Source organism: Meriones unguiculatus, chromosome 2 (assembly GCF_030254825.1).
Source record: "Meriones unguiculatus strain TT.TT164.6M chromosome 2, Bangor_MerUng_6.1, whole genome shotgun sequence".
NCBI lineage: Eukaryota > Metazoa > Chordata > Mammalia > Rodentia > Muridae > Meriones > Meriones unguiculatus.
The window spans coordinates 31203001-31216845 of NC_083350.1; the positions used below are offsets into that span (position 1 = coordinate 31203001).

At 41.5% G+C, this 13845-nt stretch overlaps 1 protein-coding gene across 1 annotated transcript in view; it reads right to left on the reverse strand.

The window, feature by feature from the left end:
* Ccdc192 (coiled-coil domain containing 192) overlaps positions 1–13845 on the reverse strand; it is a 195934-nt gene that overhangs the window by 46376 nt on the left and 135713 nt on the right. Inside the window, exon 6 of the mRNA XM_021661825.2 lies at positions 13490–13622. Within this exon, the coding sequence (XP_021517500.2) occupies positions 13490–13622 (133 nt within the window). The remainder of the gene's footprint in view (positions 1–13489; positions 13623–13845) is intronic.

Below are 13845 nucleotides of genomic sequence, written 5' to 3' on the forward strand. Positions count from 1 at the left end.
ACGGCATTATTTTCTTTGTCCTTTCATTTGCACATGAATCTACTCTGTGCCATTTCTCTTCCTAACCCCGAGTTATGGCTTTATATTTAATCAAATTCTTGCCTATCCGTTATAGTAATCAGTATTTGCACACCTCACCAAAGACAATGTTTAATTTAAATCCATAATTAGTTATGCTCTTCTTAAAATACTCTGCAAAACACAGACACATTAAAGCACAAAAACCTGGGCCCACACGAGATGACAGAGGACCACACTGTCAGTCACCAAATGAGTTCTGAGTAACAATTTCAGTTTTAATAGCATCTTTAGTGATCATGTAAAAGGATGATCTGATTTTTTTTCTTTTGAAACAGGTGGATTGAAACAGGCTGTTCTCATACTCAGTATGTGGCTGAGGATGATCTCAAACTTTTTGAGCTTCTGTTTCTACCTCTCCAGTGCAAGGATTATAGATGTGCACCTCTGCTCCAGTTTTTCAGCGCCAGGGATTGGTCCCAGGACATCGTGCATGCTAAGTAGGCATTCTGTCAAGCTAGCTATGTATCAGTTCGCCAGCTTTATGCATGCTAAACAGGCATTCTTTCAAAGGAGTGACAGCCCAGTGCCTCCTAAGTAGTTATTTGTAACATTCTTCTCTATAGATATTGCTCATAATCACCCCATCATCTTTTTCCACCCAAATAAAATTTACAATTCTCTTTATCTGCCCCCTTCCTACACATATTTCTCAACGTAGTTCATTCTAAATCCATCATTTAAGACTAATTTAGGAGCCCAGCATGGTGGTGCACACCATTAATCCCAGCACCCAGGGAGGCAGAGAGAGGCAGGTGGATTGCTTCGAGTTTTGAGGCCCGCCAGGTCTACAAAGTGAGTCTAGGACAGCTGAGGCTACACAGAGAAACCCTGTCTCAAAAAAAAAAACTCCCCCCAAAAGAATAATTTAGAGGGTACATTCTTCAAGAATGTTCCTCCATCTAATGTGTAATGATGTTAGTCAAGTTTGATTGTGACTGAGAGATATCTTTCTTTAGTCTTCCCCTATGTCATTAAACCAATCTGTGGTCACTTTTTTTTTTAGCCCAGCATTAAAATAAAATCCTGGACAAACTGAAGATAATTATATTCGTGATCTGTTAATTTATTGATTTATACTGATTATTAAGCCCAGGGCCTTGCATATGGTACACCTGGTATTTCATTTTGCTTTCTGTTGCTGTGATCAACACCATGACCTAAAGCAATCTGGGAAGGAAAAGATTTATTTCATCTTACAGCTCCCAGTTCACAGACCGTCTGAGTGAAGTTAGGGCTGGAACAGAAGATAGAGATCTGAAGGCAGCTGCTAAAGCAGACACCATGGAGAATGCTGCTTCTGCTCTCTTTTGCCCGTGCTTCCTAAACCTGCTTTCTTTATAGCCCAGGACCACCTGCCCAGAGGAGGCACCACCCACAGTGGCCTGGACTCTTCCACACCAATCATTCATCAAGAAGATGCCCCACAGCCTTGCTTATAGGCCAAATGAATGAAGGGATTTTCTCAGCTGGGTTTTCCTCTTTCCAGATGACCCGATTTGTGTCAAGTTGATAAAACCTAGCCAGCACAGCCATGCTATGTCACTGAACTTTATTTCATTCCACGGTCTGTGATTCTTTTGCTGTAACATGTTTTCAGCCATAGGTATCATTAAGATTTGACTTGTGACACTGAATTAAAAGTTACACTACTGAAACATGGAATACTAAAGTATTGGCGTGCCCTGCCTCCCAAGCCATGCTTGGATTCTTACTGGTGTGTATGTGTTATATATATAGTGCAAAGCCTCATAAAGACAACTTATTTCGGGTATATTATGCACTTTGACTACTTTCACCTGCCTCTACTCCCTTCTTAGTTTTCCTTCCTCCTCCCCCTGTCTCACTCTAGACATCTATAAAGAATTCCATGGTCCATCAATAGAGAAAATGTGACTTTTTAATGTTTGGCTTATCTTTCTTAGTATGGCCATCCCTGGTTTCCATCCATGTTCCAGAAAATGGCCTGATTTTGTTCTTCTTCCTGGCTGAATAAAACATGTTATACACATGCACACACGCACACGTACATACATACATGCATATCTCATCTCCTCTTTTTGCTTTCCATTCATCTGCTGAGGGACTCCCAGGAAGATCCTGTAACCTAGCCATCATGAGAAGTTCTGTAGTAAACACAGTACATTAGTGTCACTGAGGTATGTTGGTTGACAGTTCCTCCAGTGAATATTCAGGAATGTTACAACTTGTTCCTATAGTAATTCTAATTTATTTTTTATTTTGAAAAAAAAAAAAACCTTTAGACTAATTTTCATAATGTCTGATCCAACTTAGGTGGTTTTTTTTTCTTTTGCTTTTTTCCAGCAATGCCTCATGTTCCCTCTTTCTCCACATGCTTCTTAGCATTTGTTGTTTCTATTTTCTTAATGATATCTGTTCTGAATGGGGTGAGACAAACATCTCAGTGTGGTTTTAATTTGCGTTTGCCTGATGCCTAATGGTACTGAGCATTTTTCGCATTTATTAGCTGTTTGTATTTCATCTAGTCAGCACTGGGGATTTCTTTTCACTAACCCCTTTATTGACTGAACTGGGTTTCTTTTGTAGTTTGGTTATTTGAATTTCTTGTGTGTATTTGATATTAATCCTCTGTCAGATGTACAGCTAGTGGAGATTTTCTTCCATTCTGCAGCCTGTCTCTTACTAGTTTTCCTTGCTTTGTAGTCTTTTAACTTTATGTGATTTCACTTGTCAGTTCCTGGTATTATTTCTTGAGCTACTGGAGTCCTCAGGAATTCTTTGCCCAAACCCAGACCTAAAAGTATTTTGCTTATATTCCTCCCTAAAACTTCCACTTCAGGTATTATGTTAATGTCTTTTATCCATTTTGAAAAGATTTTTTTTTTTTTCTGCACAGGGTCAGAGATGGGGACTTTCCCCATGGAGAAATGCAATGTTCTAGCACCATTTGCTGAAAATGGGGCATCTTTCATCCAATGTATGCTTCTGAAATCTCCATGGAAAGCTGGGCACTTGTGCTTGCATGGATTTACTTCTGGTCCCTTCTTCCTTCTATTTCATTTGTCCAGTCCCACGTAGTTTTTGGTACTGTGGCTTGGTTCGCCTGAATTCAGGAATGGTAAAATCCCCCAGCAATGTTCTTTTGCTTCAGGATTGTTCTGGGATCCTTGTGCTTCCATGTGAGTTTTAGGACTTCTCTTCCTGTTTCATTTGTTATTATGTTGGTTGGGGTTGGGTTGGGTCCATAGATCACTTCCGGTAATACAGCCATTGGCTGCCACTCCACAGCAGGTGGCCTGCCCATCTCACGCTGCCTTCAGTTTCTTTCTTCAGGGTTTTAAAGCCTTTGTTTTAGGTCTTTGTTTCCCTGACCACTTTTATTTCTAAGTATTTTATTACGTTTTAAAAACTATTGTAAGTTTATTGTTTTATTGACTTCTTTCTCAGTATAATCACTATTAGTATATAGAAAAGCTATGGATGTTTGTGTGTTGGTTATGTGACCCTGATACTTTACTGAAACTGCTTATAAGTCCTAAAAGTTTTCTGCTGGAATCTTTAGGATGTCTTTTGCATAAGATCATGTATCTGCAAATATGGATAATGTGTTCTTGTCTATGAATTCTATATTCTTTTCAGTTCTCCCTTTTGTCTTATTGCTATATCTGAAGTTTAAAGGACTGTATTGAGTAAGCGTGGAGAAAGGGCTCATTCCTAATTGTAGTGAGGATGCTTTAACTTTTCCCAGTTAGTGTAATCTTGGTTTGTTATAGGGTCTTAATTCAGTTAGGCATGGGGCACATTCCTATCTCTCGGTGTCCAGAAGGTTGGGGTAGGAGAATTGTCAAGGTTGGGATTGCGTAGTGAAATTCTATCTCAAAAACACCTAATAAAATCAAGCAACGTTTATTTTTATTTGAGATAGAGTTTCTGTAAAGCATGTAGGCTGACTTCAAACTACTAGGATCAAATGATCCTGCTACCTCAGTGTTATGAAAAACAGAACAAATGTAAGACCTGTATTTGCCAATCATTGTAGATAGCTGAAAAATGAATTTGAGAAAGTTCCTATTTTGATGTATAAATTAACTCTCTTTTAAAAATGTCAAATCAGCCAGGCATAGTGACATATACATTTACTCTAAGCACTTAGGAGGCAGATGCAAGTAGATCTCTGAGTTTGAGGCCAGCCTAGTCTATGGGGTGAGTTTCAGGACAGCCAGGGCCACACAGTGAAACCCTATCTCTAAAAGAAAAAGTAAATGAATTTATGTATGAATTAACAATTATATAAAGCAAAATGGAATGAATACTATCTGATTGTGGCTTATTTCTTATACAAATAATATCAATATACAATGAAAATTTGTTGCCTCATAAAGGAAACATTCTTAGCAACTTGGGTTAGCCATTTCTTACTGCCTCTGTGGAACCTACTGTCCTGTGACTAGCAGATTAAAAACCCTTTGGAATCTGTCAATTTAGTAGAGCACTAGCTCCCACCAGCACAGAAGCTAACGATGCTATCAAATAATGTGTGAAGCCTGTAGCTGAGATGCCTCTGCTCCGCTGTAGCCCACCTTACCAGTGCTTCCAAAAGCGTATCTGATATTTGTTCTGTCACTGTAAAAAACACAGGAAGCAATTTCCATGTTGGTTGGAACAGGGAGAGGAAGGGAGGAGAGGAGAAGAAAGAAAAGGAGAAGAAAGGAGAGGAAGGAGAAGGGAGGGGAGGGAAAGAGAAAGGAGGAGAGACATGAAGGAAAGGGAAGAGGAGGATAATAAGAAAAAGCTTCTGCATCTTATTAGAGAGCATCAAGCCCCAGAATAAAATCCAGAGACTTTTCTGGGGAGCCAGAGAAGAGGATGTCACTTGTCAACAAGAGGCTTGAAGGAGGGACAGTTGCATGGGTTGTGACAGGGGTTTGACAATTGTTTGCAGCCCCAAAGCGTCCAAAACATCCACCTGCTGTTATTTAAGGAAGGAGCGCCTGACAGCGCTGAGTAAACTTCCTGGAAGACAGCACATTTCTTCTCTGCCCTCAGCTGCAGTGTTTAAGTGTTCCGGCAATGTGCACAGCAGGGACCACGGCAACTGATCACAGTCCCGTTCCCATTCCCATGTGCTTTGTCTGACATTTAGCTCATGCCTGCCCTTTCATCCAACCTCTCTGGATATAGAACCCAAGAGACTTAAAAAGAAAAAAAAAATGGAAGAAAAAGGAAATTAAAACGTTCCTAAGGGATGGACAGAAGGAAGGGAGCACCATTTCCTGATAATGGTGTACTTCCAAAATTAGTCTTACAAACAAAGGGCGGAGGGGACCTTGACATCACTGAATTCCCACAGCTGGCTTAGCTACGAAATACTGGCCCCCCCACCAAAAGCTTCAGAGTAGGTCTTCTTACCTTTTGTTTATTAGAAAAGAAATAGATTTCCAGAATGTTGGCAAAGGAAGTGCTTTCCTAAACAGCAATGAAACTGATGGGGAGAAAGAAGACACTGTTTTGTTTCCTGGTGGGACAGGGAAAGGCCCTCCTCTCTACTTTTATGAGATTTAGCCAAAGCAGACCCCAGCTGACTACGACAGGTATATCCTCTACCGTCTCAAAAGCTTCACCCCTTCTCTTATCTGATTCCATTCCTAGGCCTTTGTCCTCTGCCATGAGGCACAGGGCATGGAAACACCCTGCAGCCTCAGCCACGGCAATTGATCTGAGAAGCTTCAAAGCAGTTTAGGTACTGTCCAATTCCTTCCCTGAAATTTCTCTACAGACTGTAGAAAAGAAACTGGGCTTTCTAGAACTTTCTAGAAAGTAATGTGCTTTAGTAACAAGCACTACTGGCCAATACTCACTACTCTTGGCAAAATGTAGAGCATTAAGGAACTGATGAAAAGCCTTGATAAAGGAAAATTGCATGAGGTCCGCAGTTGAGACACAGGTACCAAAAACAATCAGACAATCATCTCCCAACCCCTACTCCTTCCAATGTCAATTGAGCTCAAGATTCAAGGTCCTAGGAAAAGTCCGTGTGATTAGCTAACTTACATACAAACTCTGCAGAAGGAAAAAGACCCCTAGCCTGACAGTTCCACACAACTATAGAGAGTAGGTGAGGTGTCCCCAGAGAAAAATCATGCTCTACTACAGAAAGGAGGAGAAGGCTGTTTTGCTCAGGCGAAACAGCAGATGGTCAGTACAGATTGCGAGCCAGGAGAGCCTGGGAACCGGTTGGTTCCTAGCTTATGCCTTCCATAGATGGGGCCAACACCCACAGAGGAACCAGCTGAGCTGTTCCAGGCCCCTTGGCTCAGCCTCCAAGACTGCCTCTGCAGCTAAAATTTTGCTTCCTGGACAACTTGTTCTACTTCAGTTTCTGTCACTTGTAGCTAATAAATCCTGATATACACCTAGTTTAGATATCGGTGCTTTTGGGGTCAGGGGGTCTCTGAAGCGCCATTTTAAAAAAGAACACCATCCTTAATTTGTGTATAAGGAATCAGGCTACAACCTCCAGCCGGATGGAGCAAAGTTTGTTTCTTGGGATTTTGTGTAATGGATTGCTCAGCTTTGTGGGGACTCCTGGGGCCATTGCCAAAACTCCTAGAATATTCCAAAATCAGTGGCTTTGGCTCTGGGGTCCAGTAGTCTGTCTTGGGATAAGTTTAGTGGACAGAATGGGAAACCTATCCAACAGTGTCTAAATGAACCCTGTTTCTGTGAGGGGCATGTGAAACCCCTGAAAAACCTGAACAGGGACTCTCACCTTGATGTTCTCACAGCTATGCTTTCTCAATCTCTCTGCTATTAAGGGCTGGCTTTTATTGCTCCAAATATAAATGATCCCACCTCAGAGGATTCTGTGATGCCGGTTGAATTTTCTACAAACATGTAGGGGACTGATGCCTGCTGAGAGATAAATCATCATCTTTTGTTTCGCCAAAGTCTTGTCATATTATTATTATTATTATTATTGTTTTCTAGGTAAAGACATCCTGTGTAGGCAGTAGGAATTCAAGCTGCTTATCTGTTCTTCACAGTAGACATCAGAGTCAGCCCCTTACTGTCTAATGGCACAGGTGTTCAGTAGTGCTTTATGAAAGCTTTATAATGATTTACACAGTGAGGTCCCAGGGTTGGCCTGGTCACTTTTTGTGAAACTCTAGATTGACTGGCAAAATAGGATCCTGTATTCAGAAAGAAGTTGTCTATAGCACTTCTAGTCAAGCCATTGTTTCCTAGTCCTCGGGGAAACTACAGCCTTTGAAAAAGCTATAGATGAGCATAGGGTGGTAGCTTAGTCAGGTAGCTTATTTCTATTGGTGCAAATAAAACACTGTGAGCAAAAAGCAAGTTGGGAAGGAATGGGTTTATTCAACCTACACTTCCAGATTATAGTCCATCACTGGAGGAAGTCAGGACAGGAACTCAAGCACAGCAGGAACCTGGAGGCAGGAGCTAATGCAGAGGCCATGGAGGAGTGTTGCTTACTGCTTTCTTCCCATGGTTTGCTCAGCCTGCTTTCTTACAGAACCCAGGACCACCAGCCCAGGGGTGGCATCCATAAGATGCAGCTGTAGTGATCACTAATTGAGAAAATGCTCTACAGCTGCATCTTATGGAGGCATTTTTCTCAACTGAGGAAAATCTCCTTCCTCTCTGATGACTCTAACTTGTGTCAGGTTGGCACACAAAACCAACTAGTACAGGTGGCATTGCTTAAAATCTTTACACACGGGACACTTATTCAAGATGGAACCAAGTCTAGTAACTACCAAAATGACCTCTCTCTAAATGCTCTAAATTCAACCAAGTTATGATTTTATTTATGTCTAATGTTCTTTCTTTGGGATATACTTGTAGGCTTGTTAAGGTTGATAGCTATTATGCCTTAGTGTTAGTTTTGGAATTGCTATTTGTTTGATTATAATTGAAGTTAAAGTGACAGGATATAATTCACTGTGAGAATCATCTTCAATTGTTCTAACATATAAACTACATTAGGGAGTTGCCATATCTAGCCTGACGACATTTTTTTAACCTGGTCTTCTAATCCTAATCCCTAGTTCCTAAATTCTTAATTGCAACAGGAATTTTGATCTTGAAGACATCTGAAGAGGGAAAGGGAAGTTCAGTCGAAAGCACCCCTTAAGATTTTAAGGTGAAGATTACCCTTAAGTTATTTTCATTTAGCTCTAAGGTGGTGGCAAAGACACTTCTCCCAGCTTTTGAAGAATATAGAAAATCATCAGTTTGATTCTCAGAAAGTCACGGGATAAGTTGTCTAGTGTATGAACATAAAATGATATTTCTATTACAAGCTCTTCCCCCAAAACTTGGCTGGCTCTCTACAGATATTGAATCCAAGAAAACTCTGTGCCTCACCTAGAAAATGCTCTTTAATAAGAAAGAGTAAGGTTGAAAGATGGCTCAAGCATTGATAGGTCTTTCACTTGAGGGGCAGGGCCAGGCAAATTGGTGGATGTCTCATAAAAAACGTTAAGGAAAAAATTAAAAGATGACTTTTAATCCAAGTACCCAAGAGGCAGAGAAAGACAGAATGAATTCCAGGACAGTGAGTTCTATACAGAGAAAAACTGCCTCAGATAACCCCCACCCCAGAAAGTAAGTAAATAAGCCAAAGAACAAACAGATAGATAAAGCTCCATTAATTAATTAGTGAATTAAAAGACAACAAAACCTAAAGGAGTATATCCCTTTAAAGAAGCAAGCTTGAAAGACATAGTTTGGATAAAAAGAACCTATATGCTATCAAGTAACTGCAGTCAATCAGCAACAGGACTGGGTAGGTAAGATATTTTGTAAAGTAATTTGAGTGAAGACTGGTAAGGCACACACCTACAAGTGTTTCCAGGGAAGATTAGCTATGGCTGTGATAACTGAATCTAGGGTTTAACCAATGGATGCAGTCCAGTTTTCGAAGACTGTTGGGAGGGGCAGGAAACTGCAGAAGGAGGAGCCTAGTTTGAAAAAGTAGGTCACTGGGAGTTGGCCTGACCACTCCCTTCTTTTCTTTACTTCCTGTCCTTCATCCAGTGAATAGTCTGGAAACAAGATTCTGCCACCATGATGTTCTCCTCCCCACCAGCCCAAAGAAAAGGAGCCAAATAGGCTGAGACTTCAGAAACCATGAGCTAAAACAACCGCCTTCCCCCTAAGTAGTCCTGTCAGGTATTTTTGTCACATTCACCTGTCTTCTCCACTTGAGTAATTTTGTCTTACTGAAGCAAAGGAAGGAAAGATTTTTTCAATTCCTACATACTGTGATTTCAAAAGCAGATCCACTCAGACTTGAGAACCCTCGCACAGTAGGATCCCAGAGGTTTCTGGCAGTAAACAAAGCTGAAAGCGCTTCAGGGGTGCACTCTGGAAATGACAGAAGGAATCTGCTTTGGATCATGACTATGTGCACAAAAGAAAACTAACAAAGACTCCGGGTGTGAGATTCCTACTGTGGTAGTTTTATAACAAGGGTGTTTTTATGCTCCGCTGAACTCGCGTGTACGAAGAGAAACAGCTTGGCATCAATTCAAGTATGAATATGCTTAAAGATATTCCTAGCACTCTGGAACACACTCTGATGGGAAGGCCTGAAGGGCCTTAGGAAACAAAGCAAACAAGGGAAAATGGCATGTTTGGGGAGCAGAGGTTTCTGTGTTACTTGGAAATATTCCATTAATCCCTTTGGCTTGTGAGCATCAGTTTGTATCTCTGACAGAGAAGCAGTGTCATGCTAATCCAGGGACATGACCTGCTACTTACAATCAACATGGCTTAGCCTCTCCCCTCAGTGTGAATTGTTATAATAAGCAGGTCTTTGTGGTAGGTGGCCACTGTGTCATTGACAGAGACTGAAAAAGGATGTCTTTCCTCAAATTGTTCACCTTACCTTTTATGGGATCTAGAATTATACACTATAATAACTTAGATAGTTACCTCATCTATTAAAAAAAAAACAAACCTACTTTTAAAGTCTAACATCCCTGGATGGATGACTTAGTAGGTATTACATTATATTTTAACTTGAAATTACATTATTACGTTATTATTATTACATATATTAATTAGCTGACAGTGATATTGGTCTTTCTCTATTCCATCAATGGGATATCTCTTTCTTTAAGTCCACCTCTGTGTTTTCCACAGTGGGAGCTGCTGAGCAGAGGACTCTTTCCCCACTGTATTTTCCCTCTACTCTGCCACCCAGTGGTGGATGCATTCTTATCCATCCATCATTCCCCAGCCTTGGCCACACAGGGACACCCAGGGATGGGTACCCAACTCAATCCAGTTAGCATTCTTTTGGGCATTTTCCTAACTAGAACTGCTATCGAAATGTTCGCATTCTTCTTATCAGAGGTGGTAAGTGCAGATCATTGCTGCTTATAGTCAGGTTTCTATCCTCTGCTAGCATCTAAAGAGAAGTCTCAACGCAGGAAGGAGCGGAGACGAACAATAAAGAATGTTCTTAGGGCACCCGAGACTCCACTTCATTAGCTGATAGTACTCTCTTTCTTGATTTGTTTCCAAGAATCACAAATCATCCTGTCACCTTAAGATCTCATGCCTGGGGCATCTGCCATTTGGTCTGAGAACGCCAAACAAACATTTTACAAAAATGACCCAAGAAAACGGAGGAAGACATAGTATTGCTAAGTTTTAAAAGTGTGTGCATGTGTGTGTGCATGAGAGAGAGAATTGTGCTATGGTTACATATAAGCCATTGTCTATTAATGCTCCTGGACGTCGTGTCACACAATGACTGTTCATTTAAGTAGGGGTAGAAAGGTGGCTCAGAGGTTAAGAGCACTTACTGGTCTTGCAGCAGACCTGTGTTTGGCCAGGTTCGGTTCCCAGCACCCACATGACAGCTCACAACAGCTTGAAACTCCAGTTCCAGGGGATCAGGCATCTTCTGGCTCCTGCAAATGCATGGTGCATACATTCACACAGGGTCACAGACGTACACGTAAATAAATAAACAAACAAACAAAGAAATAGGGACAGTCCAGTGGTTCAGTTTCCTCACCAAAGAAGAAAAGCAACTTGTATGTTCACAATAGGCCTAAAATTTTATTTATATCTTTTTATCAGTGTATCAGATAAAAAGGCATTTTATTATTTTCTTCCCTTCCCTGCAATATTAGTTAAATTGTGGCATATTAGAATATCTAAGAGGTACTTACTTCAGAAGCATGGAAAACTGGAACCATGGAGGGCAGGTTAGCATGGCCCTTACCCAAGGGTGTTATGCAAATTCATGGAGCATCCACGCTCTAAAAAATTTGTTTGACAATGTCATGATATCTAATAACTTATGTGCTAATTAGAAACAAATAATTAGAAATAAGGTATCCAAGTACCCAATTTATTATTAAAGAGCTCAAAATACCGTTTTGGCCCAAATGGAAAGAATTGGAATTAGACAGGCTGCAGTAATACTTTTGCAGTAGATTTGCAAGGCAGCTTAGAAATGGAAAGTTTTTGTCAAGTGAATTAGAAATAGTCCTCCAGTGTTTTGGGCTGACTGCTGGCTTCTTCTGTGTGACCACTGGAACTCTGGGATATTGCCTCATGTAATTACCTTTAAGTTAACAAAATTCTCTAATGGATCTTGTGAGGATTTATGTTGGTCAAAAAGCAATTTTAAAACATTCTTTCTACATTGTTTTAATGAAAAGAAAACAGACATCTTTTTGTGTGTTTCAAGGAGACAATGTGATGTGCCAGTTGCATTCTGGGAAACTGTTATTCAGAACTGAGCACGAAAATCAGCTGGGTAGATTAAACACACCTTTATCCCCAGCATTTGGGAGGCAGAGGCACCAGGATCTCTGGGTTCAAAGCCAGTCTGGTGTAAAGGGCAAGTTCCAGCACAAACTCTTGAAAAACAAAACAAAAACAAAAACCCCCGAACTTTCCCATGTAGTCAGGATGCTGGGAGTGTCCCCTTTCTGAGACCTCCACATCACCCACTTCTTCCTCCTCCATTTGTTCCCAAGTTGCTTCTCTTTTTCCAGCACTACTTATGAGTAAGAAAGGAAGCCAGGGTAAGAACAATGGCATGTTCCTGGCTTTGCAGGGAGAGCACACATCAAATAACGGCCTTTGCCCCTGGGAACCAGAGCTTAACCTGAGATCGCTGGGCAGAAAGGAGCCGCTATATACTGAGGAGAAAGTGTCCTTGGTCTATCAAAGCTGGGAGGTACACCTGCTTTAGTAAGCTACTGACTAGGTGCTACCTGACCACGATTGCTTGCTCCTGTGTAACTTGGGTTGAGCTAACCATCTGTGAGCTTCTGTTATTCCAGCTGAGTTTGTCTATATGCTTATCCTGCAGATATCCTGAGAGGCATAATCAGAATTTTTAGTAAACTACCTAGCACAGACTATTGGATACTAACTGGAATTATTGTTAATGAGGAGAACTTGGTGGTGGGGTGTTTAGCTTTGTCCTCTCCTGTGTCCTTAGAGTTTCTTGGTAGCAGAAGTTATTTATAGTTTTTCTAAATCAGTGGAAAGCCAGACATGGTGGCCTGTGCCTGCAATCACGGCATCTGAAGGTTCACGAGAGAGGACTGAAAGTTCAAAGCCAACTTGGGCTATGTAGGGAGATTCTCCCCATCTCAAACACCACCACTACCACAAAAACCTTTAAAAACTGAGGTAGTGAGTGCTGAGCCTCACCACCTACATAAAAGAGTGGGGCAAGTGGCATATGTCTGTAAGCCCTCGAGCTTGCTGGCCAGCCAGTGCAACTGAAAGAGTGACTCCAGTTTCAGTGAGAGGCCCTGTCTCAAACAAAACAAACAAAAACAAGGAGAGGAGTGACAGAGGAAAGCTAATATCAACCTCTGGCCTTCGCATGCCCCTATGCATAAACACATGCCCCCACACCTGCACAGCTATTAAGATCTCTCTTAATATTTCTTCCTCAAGTAGTATTCGCTCTTGCTTCCTGCTCTATTTCTCTACTGGCAAGCAAGAACTTTCCTTGTGCCTGTCTTGGCCCTACTGGCACACATTTCTCGACTTTACTCTAGAGCCCCAGGCCTTGACCTTCTGTTTATGCTCCTCCCTCTTCCCCTCGCTGCCACCCAGCTTATCCAGTAACATTTCTCAGCGGCATCTCAGCCGAAACTCTCCACAGACAGACACATCCCCTCCACAATTGCTTCTTCGTTATCTCCCTGTCAAAGGGTCAAAGCAAATCAGCCTGGGGTTCTTAAATCCTTTGCTACCTCAACCTACATGCTGACAGAGTCGGGTCAGGCAAGGCTTACTGCTAGACCAGAATGCTGCCAGGCACAGAATCTGTCATTTTATTCTGCTGCCAACCAATCTATCCACATCACGTCACCCAGAATGAGGGGCCATTGTGCACCTGTCACATGGTGATACTGACCTCTAGGGAAAGGCTTTCCTTCACAGAGTGTCTTTATCTTCTCATTGAGTTCCAGGACAGTGATGGCAGCCTCTTGCTTAGCTATTGCCAAATCAGTTTGTAGCTTTTTCACTGTCTTTTTGTGCTTTAGTTTCTTAAAAAAATAAGAATTTCCTGTCACTGGAGACGGCAGATGAATCAAAGGAATAAAAGGAATTAATGGTGTCTGGGCAAACATTGCTTCTGAAGCCCTGCTTAGCGAAAACACTCCATTCATCTAAGCTCACTGTCTGCATCATCAGCTCTTTTCACTCACTTGAAGCGGGGTTTTTGGGGGGGAGGTTCATCTTGATCTGAAACTTGTGGTTCAGGTACTT